We start from the raw sequence: 15,529 nt of genomic DNA on the forward strand, positions 1-15,529 counted from the left end.
GACTGAGGTGACACCAACCCTGTGTCAACCTTTACTTACGCTCTATCCACACGGAAACGGGAACCAACCCGTAAACGTTCTTTTGTTTTTTTTTGTCGTTTTGAAAAAGTTTCAGGAAATGTCTTCATACAAAGGAAAACCCACCAAAATGCTGTAGTACATATGCCAGGCCTGTATGTGGCACTGTTGAGCTGCTACACCAAAACCAGAGAAGCAGATGTTGAGCATGTGCATATATGGCATATGTTGCTGTGTAGAAAGATGTTGTTTGTTTTTGTTTTGTTTTTTAAATAAAGCTTTATTTGAATAATCACAGAAACAGAGACGGAATGAAGGAAGTTAGGGTGACTTAAGATATTAGTGAAAAAGACAAAGACAAATGCAAGCACAAAAAACTGTGGATTCTTACTTGAGTATTTATGAAAGGAACACAGCTGGGAACCTCACATGTACAACCACACTTCTTCTGGTGAGAAAATGGCCGCTAATGGTACGGGAGATCGAAAACCTAAATGTGGACTGAAGAGGACTTTCATTTAAGTAAGAATACGTGTGCAAGTGGAAATGTATGACCAACCAGCCGGTATTTTAAAAATGTAGAACATCGACACATGTTACCTGGGGGTGGGGGGGGGGGGGGTCTGGAATCCTGCTAAACAGCTCGGCTGCAACAGACAAACAGACACACAGTCATCGGGTTCATAGTAGGAGAGCTAAATAGTATTTTAGTCTAGTTTACCTGAAAACAGGTGAAGCCCCGCCTTGGTTTGGGTCTTGTAGCTACCGTAGCTTTGACATCTGCTACTGTAGCTGCGGTAAAGCTGCTAAATAATGGCACAGCACGGCTACACTAGCTGCTTAAAGATTCATATGTACTGTATATCACATAAAAGACAGTCCGCCACTCCAATAGCAAACAAAAATCTTGGGTTGTTGCTAAAGCCAAACTTTTATTAATAGTTGCTAACGCCAAACACAGGTGCTACAGCAGTAGCTAGTAGTTTCAGAAGCTGCTAGCTGTTGTTAGCTCTCCTGGCAGGAAACACATGAAAATTAAGGAGTTTAGTGCGGTTAAACTCACAAAAACATCAGGGGACATCACAAATGAAGACAATACATCACTTCACATGTTACTGTGAGCGTATAGTCAGCTCTAGCATTAGCCCCAGGAGTAGCAGTCAGGCGTTTTTGTCTACTAGCACCAGCCTTGTGACACATATGATCCCCGTGGTCGCACTTGTGAGAGTCTACGGCTTTGTCCCGCACAGCGAGGGTCGCGGGGAGCCGGAGCCGACCCCGGCTGACACTGACACAGGCCAGGGTGAAAGGCGGGGTCACACCCTGGACAGGTCACCAGTCCATCACAGTGACAAACAACCATTCACGCTCACAATCACACCCATGTACTCCATTGTGGACTGTGGGAGGAAACCGGAAAACCCCGGAGTAAACCCACGAGCACACAGAGAGGCCGTCTGTCCTGAACATGGACCTTCTTGCTGTGAGGCAACAGTGCAAACCACTACTCCACTGTGTGGAAACGGTCACTTTGTGTTCAGTGTGAATGCACATTTATGTCTGGCCTCAACAGTCGTCCACACTAACTGCCCCCCCCCTTAAAAATAGACGGCATCTGTGGACTTCACAAAAAAACAAAAACCAACCCATAAAGTCTTATTTTACCTTCCCTCAGAATAGATTTGATAACGTTTCTTAACGGCTGCTGAAACAGACCAGCAGCAGAAACAAAGCTGCAGGGCCCTCCCCCTCCCTCCCATCTCCTCCCCCCTCCCTCCCTCCTCCCCCTTTAGCTGGGTACACAAACACAGCGGCTGTGTGGAGGAGAAGAAATGGAGGCACAAACACAGGCACACAAAGGTAGCACAACCTGCTCCCTCCATCGCCAGCTCACTAATCGGCGTCTCTGCTGCGCTCGATCCATGCCTGTCGCCCGTTACACGGCCACATTGCCATGGCGACCAGGGTCTGAGTAATCATTTGTGCAATGACCCCTATTCTCCAGAGGAAAGACGGAGAGCTGGAGGAGCTGGAGGGGGGAGGAGGAGGAGGAGGAGGAGGCTGGAATGAAAGCAGAGCCAGCAAAAGCAGAGGAAAGGAGGGAGGGAGGGAGGGAGGGAGGAGGAGGAGGGTGAGCAGCCGAGCAGAGCAGAGGGACCCAGACAGAAAGAAAGAAAACAGATTTTCTTTCTACCAGCAGCAGCAGCAGAGAAAGACGCTTTCATGTTTTTATATCACGAACAGAACTCGTTCTCTAACAGCAGGGAACGCAGCGACGGGTCCAACAACAGTTTGACACATATGTGCTTCACACACACACACACACACACACACACACACACACACAGTCGACAACAGTGCAGCAACTTTTCTCACTTTTATCTGAACCAGTTTGAAATCATTCCTCTTAAAGGAAAAGGTTCAGGGTTTTCAGAAATCGTGGCTGTACGAGGTGAAAACACGGCTGCCAGCAGGGACACCAGGAAAAAAACACTTTTTCTACAATTCCACTATTATGCTCAGAGCATGTGAAGTACGTCATCACTCTGTTTAACAGCCTTTTTGATATCATGCTGCAGTTAATGTTGATATCAGTATCATTTTTTATCAACAATCTCTGCTGCTGCTGCTTGTATGGTTTTTATATTTATATTTTTCCTTTCACCACAACCTGTCTAGGCAGATGCTGCCCATCATTGAGTCTGGTTCTCTCAGAGATTTTCTTTTTCTGAGAGTTATTTTCTCTCCACTGACCCCTAGTGTTTGCTCATTGTGTGAATTGTTGGGTTTCTCTTCTCTCTATAATATTGTTTATTGCCTTATTTTTTACAGAGCCTTGAGATAATGTATGTTGTGATTTGGCGCCATACAAATAAAATTGATTTGAATTGAATTTTCCAGCAGAAAACATTAGCAAACCTTGCTACACCTCCAGCACTAGGTGTCAGGCATGTCCAAACATGCACACGTGTTTCGATTTTCTTTGTGTTAGAACTTAAGTAATCCCTGGTGCTTTTTTTATTTCCTCTTTTTAACCCATTTATTTTGGAGGAAGCAGAAGAAACAAAGCTGTGAGCACATGATGTGAGCACAGATAACACACCAGAGTGATCACGTGGAGTCTCTGAACACAACAAAGGCTGGGCCTTTTTTCTTTTACTCGGCTGGTTGAACTGGTTTGTTCTCCACCGGCTCTTTCTCTGGAATGACACACACTGTTGTGTTCACACGGAAAACACAGAGTCAGAGCAAAGAGAGACTGAAACCAAAACAACCAGCTGGAAAATACAAAAGTGCTTCATACAGTTTACAAGTTAGTTTTCTGAAAGTTAAGAAACGCTTCATTTGTGAAAAGAAAAGTAAACATTAACCTGATTCTGGTGACTTATAAATGGGTTGTAATTCAACTCACGATATAAATAAATACACCAGACTCCTCTGTTAAATATTGACATTTTACATTTGTTTGATTCTTGTGTCAGACGTTGCGCTCGCGACTCTTCCAGTAACGACTCTCCTTGACCAACCAGTGGCCATTTTAGTATCGGCTCAGCTCGCTTGGAACCTCGTCGGTGCAGGTACTAAAAAACCCCTTCAGGTACCAGGTACTATCACTGATGGAAAAGCAAAAACAAACAAAACAAGTAGTGCTAGAACTGTATAATGGAAAAGTGCCAAAACAGCACAATTCTAACATTTGAACGTCAATCACGTCCAATAATGTCCCCATGTCATAAACACATGTCTACGAGTCACCAGCACTAATATCCTCTTATTGATCGGCGCAGCTTTATTATCAGTGACAGCTCAATATATGAAATTATTTATGTATAATATTTAAAGAATTATTATTGTTGTGACCTGAAACCTCAAACCTCAGGGGAGCAATAATCGCTTTTATTAAAAACATATTATTAACGACCACCGGCCGACGATTTATTAACCCTGAGGCAGAACCTCAGTCATTATTTGGTGTGACGCGCGTTGAACACGATTCTGGACAAAGTCATTAGTGTAACCACAGTGTCAGCAGGGGGCAGTGTTTTTTTCTCTTGTAGTTTCTGCCTCGTGTGCCACACCCAAACTACCCAAACTACCCAAACTACACCAGCTCAGAGCGTGTCATCCTGCAGTGAGTGGACACTGAAGTTTGTTTCTCCATGTAAACAGCTCGTCCTCCTCCACACCAACGTCCACTTGTATATCATGACACACACAGGAGTTCTCGATCCACTGCTGCTTCATCAGTGACTTCAAATGTGTCATGTTGTGATGTCGGCGTTTAAAAACTCTTTGTTCACATTTACACCAGTAACACAAACTGACCAAGCGAGGCTGCAGTGGACCAGTAAGTACTGGTAAAAACACTGGTTTTCTCTGTGGACTTTGGTGCAGGAGAGTGAGTGAACGACAACGCAACACAAAATGATTTCTATAAATCATCGCAAGCGACAGGCGAAAGTTAATGTTGACTTTTTTGGCCCGTATATTTAGACAATTCTCTTTTTAACCTTCACCTGATGAAATAGAACTGTTTATATTAATATAACTAGTTATTAAACAACACTAATGGTCGGTCTCATGTAGACTGGGTAGTATATATATATATATATACAGTATATATATACTGTATATATATATATATATGAACTAAAGATTAAATACATGAAACTAGAGATTGATCATGATCTGTTCTCAAATGTCTTGTTTTGTCCACAAACCAAAATGCTTCCATTTGAATGATTTCTTTGTTACATGGAGCAAAGAAACCAGAACATATTCACATTTAAAAAGCTGAAAAATGTCCGATCCCAAACCGATTCATCGAGGATCAAAACAATTCATTTACTAATCGATTAATCAATCAATGAATTGAATAATGGTTGCAGCCCTACATGAAACAGGTCAGAAAATAACTTTTTTATAATAAGTCTATATATAAGTCTTAAAGTATAAGACATTTACTGTACTTAAGTAAAGTGTGGAGTTAGGATTGATGGTGGCTCAGTGGTAGGGCAAGATGTCGACTGGAAGGTTGTGGGTTTAATTCCTGGCTCAGCAAAGACACTTAACCCCATGTTGCAGCTTGTGAATGAGTGAATGGGTGAAAACTGTTATGTAAAGCAGCTCATCAAGCTGTATATAAATACAGACCATAATACCAACTCTGCTTCTTCTTCTGATTTAATTTGGTAGTAACGAGTGACAAAGATAGTTCGAGGAAATGTAGTGGAGGAATACGTGATTCCTGTACTTGAGACCTTCGCTTTAGAGTGTGGGGATTGGGTGCCTTGCTCAGGGGTAGCTACCCCAGCCCTTGACCTGGCAACCCTTCGTTCACAAGCCAGGTTCCCTAGCACCTCTGCTGGAGGACCTGTGTAAGAGCATGTGACTGCAGCTGGGAAAGTGTCACATTTCTCTAACTTCTGCCTCGTTCACCACGAGCAGAGCAGAGCAGAGCAGAGCTGAGCTGAAGCTCCACAGAGAAGTTCATCAACACGTGACGCCGCCACATTCAAACTGAATGAGCAGCATTTCCTCTTCTTTCTTGAAGCCTCCAGCTCATGTACGCCTGAGCGCAGCGTTAATCTGCTTCCAGAGCTGCAGACCACGAGAGAGAGAGAAATGAACCAACAATTGAAACCACGTTTCCATCGATTGTAATATTGATTTTGCTGTAATTGGCAGCAGCTTATGAGCAATAAACCCATCATTGACTTATGGTGGAGGAGTGGGCAGAGATTATTACACATGTCGTCCCCCCTTTTTCTGATTGTACTTGTCACTCAAACGCCGTCTCCCCCTCAGGCTGAAGAGCGACATGGATTCTTCCCTAAAGAATGATGAGAATCTGATCATCAGAGTGTGATGTGTTTGACGCGTACGGGAGGAGGAAAGGAGTGATCAGGCTCCATGGTTCCTCCTGAGCGTCAGTGTGGGGAGAAACTGACTCAAGTCTTCATCAATAAATCATCACTTTTTCACGTTTCGCTGCTTTTCCCTCTTTGGGATAATGTGATTGGCTCTGAAAGCTGCTGTGCGAACAATCGCCCCTCTGCATTTAAAAAATGTAAGGGTTAGGAAGCAGAGAGGCGGTAACCGTGGCTACAGATGCAGCAGCAGCAGCAGCACGGACAGATGCTTGTGGACAGTGGTGGTGACCACACACACACACACACACAGGCAGGCGAGGAGACAGCGGCATCACCTGCGACTGTGCTGCAGTGCTGCAGAGAGAAAGAGAAGGGGAAACAGAAGAAGATGAAGAGGGTTTTTGTCAGTAACAGTGGAGCAGTGAGGCTGAAAAGATGAGGGAGGACGGGCGGTGCTGCACATACACTGAGGAGAGGCTGAAAATAGAAAGAGAGAGAGAGACTGCAATGGAATGGAAGAATGAGAGGAGTGATGAGAGCACAGGGAGAGAGGGAGAGAGGGAAAGGAAGGAAGGAACACAGACTCTTTCTCTCCCTGAAACTGAACACAGCATTAATCATATTTGCTGGCAAAACTACATAAACACGCACATTCTTCACAGAAACAAACACTAAAGAATAAAAATGGGTGATAGTTTTCAGTCTGTCATTAAAGAAACTGATGAAAATCGTCTAATGTTGTTTAATGACATAAAAAAGTACAGAAAATCTGTCTCATGTCTGTGGTAAATACAGTGTAGGCAGATTAAACGTGTGTTTAGCTTAGCTTAGCATAAAGACTAGAGGACGTAGGAGGTGATAAAGTCAACTAAAAATGATGACATCACATCAAAGTTAAAGTGTCTTAAAGTTTCCGCAGAACTCCACTCGTTACAAAATGGTGCCGACTGTTAGCGTCACAGCTAGGTTGGCTAACTGGCAAGCTAATCTAACGTTATACAAACATTATGCGATGTTTCGTACGTAAAGACACACTCGCATCATTTCTACAGACAGCAGTAGGACATTACTGTGTTTAAGACTTTAAAAAGACTTTAAAAAGACTTTAGAAAGTGTGAAAACAGAGAAACATTAAAAAAAACACAGGTTTCACCCTGTCGATGCTAAGAGCAGCCATTTTGAATTGCGAGCTTGGGACATGAAGGAGAACTGAGTCAACAACTTCAAACGATGGTACATTCCAATGACATCGGAAGTCAGAACTGGGAGTTACTGTACGTCAAATCTGAGTTGGTCGTGTTCTAGTTAAGAAGTCGCAATACAGACTGCACACAAACAGCATTAAAAAGTACTTCATGTGAAACAAATAAAACAGAAGTGTAATTAACAGTAAAAGTGGCAGAACATTTTTACGATTTTCTTTAGCCATTTGGAATCCTGTGTCAGGGTTGGTGAGGTTGCTCTTGAGAACGCGTTCCAGTGAAAATTCCCGACTAGGAACTCGTAAATTCCTACCCTTGACTACAACTGGAACGAACCATTATTTTGGGGTTGCTCCAGTTAAAACTTCCACCTACAAACTCGGAAATTCCTACTTCTGACTACAACTGGAACACACCATTATTAGCTTTATCTAAACTGACGTTATGTGATACAGAAAATGCTGGAAAAGAAGTGCCTTGTGGCGTCATTAAAGGTCCAGTTTGTAACATTTTGTCAGAAATGTAACATATTTGACATAAATATTGTATAAATATCACATTGCCACAGCTGCTACATTAGCAAATGCTAACATACGCTGTGATACATGGGCTGTCGTTTTGTTTATTTATACTTTACACAAAATGTACTTGTGTTTGTTGTGACTCACTGTGTTTCATGTACAAATGTACGTGTTGTACGGGGGGGGGGGGAACTTTCCAGAATCTCAGTTCCATCACAAGCCTTTACTTTACAGTGTGTGTGATTTTGTTGTTCCTTGAATTTATTTTTAGGATAAATCAGAGGAGACTGGAGGCATCACAGGAACATACTCCTCTTTGCAAACAGCTACCCCCGATGGAAGAAAAGAAGAGTGTGCCGTGTGTCCTGTTCTGCATCGTTCATTCATCATTCACAGAGCCTGTTTCACCTCCCCCCTCCTCCTCCTCCTCCTCCTCCTCCTCCTCCCACAGACGTCCCTCATCATGGTCCCCGCTCTCATCCTGCTGCATGAGATTCCACATCGACGTTCTCCCCTCTGCTCTGTCCGGGGTGAGAACAATCCTCCTGTCAGTCTGAGCAGGAGCAGTAGCTCTGTCCCACCTCACAGCCCCAATTTAGAAACGGCAACAAAACACTAATCACACACACACACACACACACACACACACACACACAGAGGACAGAAAACTGATGCTGCACTGGCCTCTACAGGTTCAGCACAGGTTACTGCACTGAGGATCTGACAGGAGGCCACTGCGGAGCTGTCTCACACACACACACACACACACACACACACACACGCGCACACACACAGGTTTGTGCAGCTATTCTTCTCAGGACTCTGCACTGACTGACATTCAGTTTAAATAAAGCCTTACACCTAACCCAGATCATGTTTAATCCTAACCTTAATCTAACCCCCAATTAAATCGGAATCCTCAGAATTAAACGTGTGTTTAGCTTAGAATTGCTCAGTACCTCAGGAATACGGGTTCTGCCTCATTAAGACCAGGTTTTGGTCTCCATGAGGAATACCGGGCCTGACAAGGTCAGTGTTTATGCCAGAAAACATGTCCTAAAGAGGCAACAAAGACAAGAACACACACGGCGTCAGTAGCGACAGTTATCCGTCAATATCCATCTATCAACGACAAGTTATGTATTATCAATAACTTCATTATTATTCCGTCAGTGTTTCTTTCCACAGTGACTCATCTACTGTGTGTCTCATATCCAGGGGCGTTTCAAGAGATTTCAGGGGCTCCCGGGGAGAGATCACCAAGTGTGTGTGTGTGTGTGTGGGGGGGGGGGGGGGGGGGGGCACACAAATAAAAAGTGAAGTCCAGGAGTTTGCTGACGTCCAGGTTATGTAAACATCATCATCCACTCGTGACTGTGACCCCCTATAAGGACAAGGTTTTTGTGACCTTATGTGTAGGACCTTACATGGTCCAGGTGTCAGGACAGAATAATGGAGTGGAGGAGAATTTGGGGTCAGGTTAGCGTGTGGAACACTAGACTGATGCTGGAAGTGCAGGCGTGTACATGAACGCAACTCTCTCTGGACACAGAGTTACCTCTGCAGGTCTGTGATGGTTCACTTATGACGCTTTTCCACTACACGGTCCCCGCACGCTTCGCCTCGGTATGGCTCCACTCTTAGCGGTGTGGTTTGTTTTCCATTACTATAGCACCTCCTCAACGTGGGCGGAGTCATCATGGCACGACTGCGTGAAACTGGGTTTTAGACATTTCCTTTGTTAAATGTTGGAGATGAATGCATGTTAATTAAGGATTTTTAAGTCTTTTTATCTTTAACTTTGCTTTGATTCTAGTGTCGGACGTCACACTCATGACTCTTCCAGTGACGACACTCTCTGACCAATCAGTGGCCGGCAGTCTGTCGACGTCATATTTTAGTATCGGCTCAGCTTCCTTGGAACCTCGTCAGAGCAGGTAAAAAACCCACCAGATACCAGGTACTATCACTGATGGAAAAGCAAAAAAAAACAAATCACATGTCGAGTCACATCCAGTCATTGTCGTTAGTGCCACTCTGAAAACCACTCACTCTCCTGCACCAAAGCCCAGAGAGAAAATCATCATTTTTAGCTCATGGAGACACAGACGCTGTTATCCTTCTGCTGCCGTGTTTGGTTAAGTTTCTGCAACTTAAATAAATCTAAATTAAGAATTTTACACTCAAAGGGTTTTAAAATAAAACATGTAAAATTACAGATGGAAGCAAACGTGGATCAACACCTCCTGTGTGCTGTGAGGTAAAGCCCATGATTTTCTCTATGAGGTTTGGTGTGGGATTAAGAAACTGTTGAAGAGTGAGATAAAGCAGCAGATTTTTGTCTTTTGTTTCATGGTTGAACTGCGTTTCACTGCCTGCTGCTGCTGCTGCTGCTGCTGCTGCTTCTTCACAGTGTTCAGTCACCTGTAGGTAAATCACTAACTATGTATAAGTGCTTCTTTTAAAAGCATGGACTATGCCTTTAAGCTCCACCCTCATGAAGAGGTGACCTCAGAGCCTGGGTTTAAGAGAGTGAGTGTGGTGGGCGGGGCATGCTGTGGTTCCACTGTGGATGATTTTTTTTTCTTTCTTTCTTTCTTTTCTTTTTTGGGAGGAACCACCTAGTGGTCGGTAATCTGAATCACTCTTCATCTGTGTTTCCTTAATCCAGACTGAACTGTTTTAGAAGAATTTTTTCCTTTAATTTCTGGAAAAGCTCTCACAAACACTGGGAAAAATAAAATCTATAAATGTATAAAATATCTGCAGGATTAAACAGAGAATATTATTGATTCCTTTTTGTTTGAATATTCTGCATCCATGACTCTGTTTTTGCAAACACTTTAACTTGTCATAATAACTGATCATAATTTGTGGAATAATAAAAGGTTTGATGACAAATTTGTTTCAGATTACAAAATAAAGTCACAATTTCTTGTTATTTTGTAAAATTAAAAACACAAGTCTTTCAGTCTTTTCATTCATCATTATAATTTGAATTAATGATCATAAATTGAGGAAACTATTTTGAGATTGACAGGATTTATGATATACAACATTTTATTGCTGAAACTGAGATAAAGTTAAAGTTTAACAAAAAGCAGGAGACAAAAAACAGTCAATTAATTATTTCTATTATAGTACAGTAACAACATAATAATAATTGTGTAATAATGTAATAATAAAGAGATAATAATACCATTAAATATACAGTTATTAGCTTTGCAATAAGTGTTTTAATTACTGTGTAATACCTGCATATGGAAATATTAGATGTTATAATGTTTAAATTCATCCTGTCTTTTGTTCCATATACATTTTACATATTATCACTGTTGGAATAAGATGGTAAAACTATAATATTACTTCTCTATTATAAAGGTTATAACCTATTGTTGTTTTATTGATTAAAAAAAATCAAATAAGAACTAAATATGAATGTTTATATGTGATGTGCAGCTTTGAGCACAGCAGTAAAAGTGTGATTTCATTTATTTTTCTTGTTTTTAAAGTCGTCTCTCTGTGTGATTGTGACATGTTTTTGTTTTTTTCTCGCTGTGTTCCTGCACGCAGCTGAAATGTGGACTCTCCTGTTTCACAGCTTGTCTGGAATTTGAATAGAACACAGGAACCGCCGGACGCTCATTGGTCCTGGAGGAAATAGTTCCAGAGCGCGCGCCTGTCACTCAGCGCAGCCCGCGCCGCTCATTGGCTCGCGGTCAAGTGGGCGGGCTCTGCCTCTGGACTATATACAGATTGTGGTTTGAGGACATCTGCAAATGATCGCAGACTCTCACAGGGAGGAGGATCTGCGATTCAATGTTTCTCCACAGAGCTCACTGGAACCTTTCTCCCCGAACATACACACTCTCACAGCGGGCAGGCGAGCGTCCTCTCCCGGTCAAGAGCTGGTGGTGGGCCTGGAGAACGGGTCCATCATCACCACCATGGAATGCGCAGTGGACGCGCAGAGCCTGATCTCCATGTCGCTGATGAAGATCCACAACTCCAGGACTCAGCGAGGAGGCATCAAGCTGCACAAGAACCTGCTGGTGTCCTATGTGCTGCGGAACGCGCGCCAGGTCTACATCAAGGAGAAGTACGCGGAGATCTACCGCATGCAGCAGTATGAGGAGGTGATGACCGTCTGCAACGAGATCCAAGAGCTGGACCCGCTAGAGCTGGACGCGGAGGAGGTATGCGGAGAGGAGCAGGAGCAGGCGCGCGCTGCTGCTGCTGCCGCTGCGTGCTGCGGCGAGGAGGCGAGTCCGTGCGGGGACAGAGGCGCGGTGGCGGCGCACGTCCGGGCAGCGAGCTCTCTGCTCGGCTGCTCTCCTTTCCAAGACAGCGACCCAGAGCCGGAGCCGTGCGACTACCGCAGCTGCTGCATGGAGGCGTCTCCCGGATCGTACTGCAACAAAACCACCGTGCTGGACTTGGACACTCATGTGGTGACCACGGTGGAGAACGGATACCTGCACCAGGACTGCTGCTGCGACGCGCTCCACTGCGGACAGGGCGCGCAGCCGCTGCCTCTGCCGGTGGCCAGAAAGCGGAAGGTTGAGTTCGGCTGCTGCGTAAACGACTCGGAGGACGCGTCCGAGTTCACGGCGGCTCGGAAAAAAGCGAAGCGCGAGGACTGTTGCGCTTTCTTCTCCGGCGACAACTACACGGACACTTCCAACATCTCCAACCTGATCTCCATCTTCGGCTCGGGCTTTTCGGGGCTGCTGAGCCGGCAGGCGGACCTGGAGCAGATCTGTAGCAAACAGGCTCTGGCCAGTCTGGGCGCATGGACCCGGGCCATCGTGGCTTTCTAATCGGACACTTTATGTGTGACAGAGACCGGGTCCGGTTGTTTCTCCACAAAGTCCCAGTGAGCGGAACCACATGGAGAAACCAGCTCCTGCTGCTCTTTGGGAACAAGGTCCTGGGTAGAAATGACACAATGCGGTTCACAATATTATTGTGATAATTGTAAAAAAAAAGAAAAAAAAGTCTACTTTATTTTTTAAAAAGATTCTTAAATGGGCGGAGCCTTCTGCTTGTATGTGTGCACATTTTCCTAAAGCTTACATATTCGAACAAAAAAATACCTTTAGTGACAGATTTTGGTAACATTTTGTACCATTTTTTTTAGTTTCTCTGAATATTTGTATTTATTTACAGATGACTTCAGATTAACTCATGTTACAAATGTTACAAAAACTACCTGAAAATGTTGCAAAATGCTATGAATATGTTACAAAAGATAGAATAATTGGGAACATGCTGGCTCCCCCTAGTGGCACATCAAAATAAATCACTACGACTGTACGTTGGTATAGGCAGCGTTTTTTAAGTCACTTAATTGAAATATTGACGATTTTCTCTTGCGATAACGGAAATTTAGCAAATTGTTGCGAGTGCTTTTTATCGCAAAAAAGTGCGATAAAAGAAAATCTTGAGGTTCATGTTCCCACAGACACAGGAGCTAAAGGTTTTTTCATGGTTCCACAGTCACTGAGGAACTTTCAGTAAATGCTTTGTGGTTTTTTTCCTTCAAAACAAAGAAATGTTCTTTTCAGGCAAAAAAACAAAACTTTACAAAACAAATTAAACTCATTGGAAATGTCGCGGAAACCTTAAAAAGGCAGATTTAATGGGATTTTATACAAAAGAAAAAAAACAGATCTATCCAGCAAACAATCACATTAAATAAGATTATTTGTCTTTGGTGACATCACTCACTCACACGTCTCCTCTGATTGGAGGACACGTCGGCATCACACCTGGACCCGGTCTCCGTCTGCGGTGGAGAAGAGAAATCAACTTTATTTTTGCAAGAAAAAAAAAGAAAAAGAAAAGTTATTTAAAATGGAGGGAGGGATTTAACGTCGATGGAGGAGGAGGGCGGAGCTTGTGCCATAAAAAAAGAACACTCTGTGACTTAAACCCGATGACGTGGATCAACTGTCGTTGCCTTAAATCCATGCACACCGCTGCTCTCTACTGACACCAGTGGACGCACAGTGAAAGTGACTGAATGTCTCTGTTTTTTCCCCCTTTTCCTTCAAAAACAAACAAACAAAAACAAACCTGGTCTTTGCACATTCTGATCAGTGGGTGGCCATGTGACAACGGTACCAGCTCACGTCACATGACCCCTCCCCCTTGCAGCGCGTCATCAGGTCATTCTGTGTGACATCATCATCATGATTATTGATCCTTTTGTTTTAAAAAGGTTTAGAAACATCTGCGATATGAACCAAACTACACAGAGTATTCTGACGTATTCTCTCCATATCCTTGTTTTTCTGTTCTGTTTTTTTAATTTGAGTGTGTTTGATAAAGTGTAGCTCTCTCCGGGTAAAAACTGTTTCAGAGAATATTTGTAAAAAATTTATAATCTTAATAAAAAAAATATATAATAAACACGAGCTGTTTTGTGTGACTTTGTGTGTTATTATGAAGCACTTTCTTGTCCATACATGAGTTTTGGTGACTGATCAGGTTTATTACTAGTTAATTAAGCATTCATTAATCTTAATAACATGTTAATAAGACATGAATAGGACAAACTTCATTGTAATACGGTACAGTTTATGTAATAAAGGTGGCAGATGTAGTTTTGGAAACAGTATCATTTACTTCCTGGTACAGATTAGAAGAAGAAAGTGACAACAATACAGCCATTTAGCTTAAGCTTAATGTTGCATTTATTAACCTTTAATTAACTGGTTATAAACACATTAATAATACAAACTTATCTTTAGTAATATGGTGCAGTTACATAATATTTTAAAAAAGTTGGTTGACGAAGTTTTAGAAACTGCTATTTACTTCATGCTAGAGACCAATGAACAATATAGCCATTTAGCTTAGCATAGTGTAGCAATCAATAAGACATTAATAAGTTGTACGTGCAATTACAGTATATTGAAACTGTTATTTACTTGGTTGTAGAGATTAGAAGAAGAAAGTGACAATGTTTTACGGCCATTTAGCTTAGCTTAATGTAGCATTTATTAACCTTTAATTAACTACTTATAAGACATTAATAAGACAAACCTTTCTTCGGGTATTATGGCGGTTGTAGTAGTTGTAGGAAACTATTGTTTACATCCTGGTAGAGATTACAGGAAGAAAGAGACAACAACACAGCCATTTAGCTTAGCTTTTACTAATGCTTAGCTTTAACTAAAGCAAGTGGTTATCAGACAGTGATAAGACAAACCTTTCTTTGGTAATATGGTGCAGCTATGAAGGTAATTGTAGTTTGGGGAACTATTGTTTAATTCCTGGTAGAGATTAAAAGAGTTAAAACATTACAGACAGCAACCATTTAGCTTAGCATAGTGTAGCATTTACTAATGTTTAATTAACTGGTTATAAGACATCAATATTAATAACATAACTATAAGCACAATAATGCATTCATTTCGATATCCAATCTAACTTTATTTATAAAGCACTTATAAAGCAAAACAAGAGCTGAAACAAAGTGTTGTACATCAGAGCTAAATAAAACAAATAAAATATAAAAACATGTGACCTAAACCTCAACATCCACCTAATGTTTCACCCTCACGATATTTGTTTTATTGTCAAGTCGTTAACATTGACATATAGTGACTTTACTTTGGTGTTTTTGGTTCATAACAAACAAGAAAATAAGAGTAGAGAAGAATCAGTCAGTCAGTCATCATCTACCGCTTTATCCTCCACCAGAGTATCGCGGGGGGTGCTGTGCCAATCTCAGCTACATCAGGGGATAGGCGGGGTACACCCTGGACAGTGCGCCAGTCCATCGCAGGGTTAGGGTTAAATTGACTCCTATGGTCGATTTAGAGTGTCCAATTTACCTAATCCCCACATTGCATGTTTTTGGACTGTGGGAGGAAGCTGGAGAACCCGGAGAGAACCCACGCACACA

General features: G+C 42.5%; 1 protein-coding gene across 1 annotated transcript; it reads left to right on the forward strand.

The window, feature by feature from the left end:
- Positions 1 to 11,227: 11,227 nt before the first annotated feature.
- Positions 11,228 to 14,047, forward strand: ier5l (immediate early response 5-like). Its single transcript, XM_058617990.1, has one exon. It carries the CDS (start codon positions 11,394 to 11,396, stop codon positions 12,432 to 12,434), a length of 1,041 nt encoding a protein of 346 aa, XP_058473973.1. The 5' UTR covers positions 11,228 to 11,393; the 3' UTR covers positions 12,435 to 14,047.
- Positions 14,048 to 15,529: the final 1,482 nt, after the last annotated feature.

The sequence above is a fragment of the Solea solea genome, chromosome 19, assembly GCF_958295425.1.
Source record: "Solea solea chromosome 19, fSolSol10.1, whole genome shotgun sequence".
Lineage (NCBI taxonomy): Eukaryota > Metazoa > Chordata > Actinopteri > Pleuronectiformes > Soleidae > Solea > Solea solea.

Excerpts from the sequence above, each read along its gene's own strand:
- ier5l (XM_058617990.1), top strand. The coding sequence starts at position 11,394 with ATGATCGCAGACTCTCACAGGGAGGAGGATCTGCGATTCAATGTTTCT.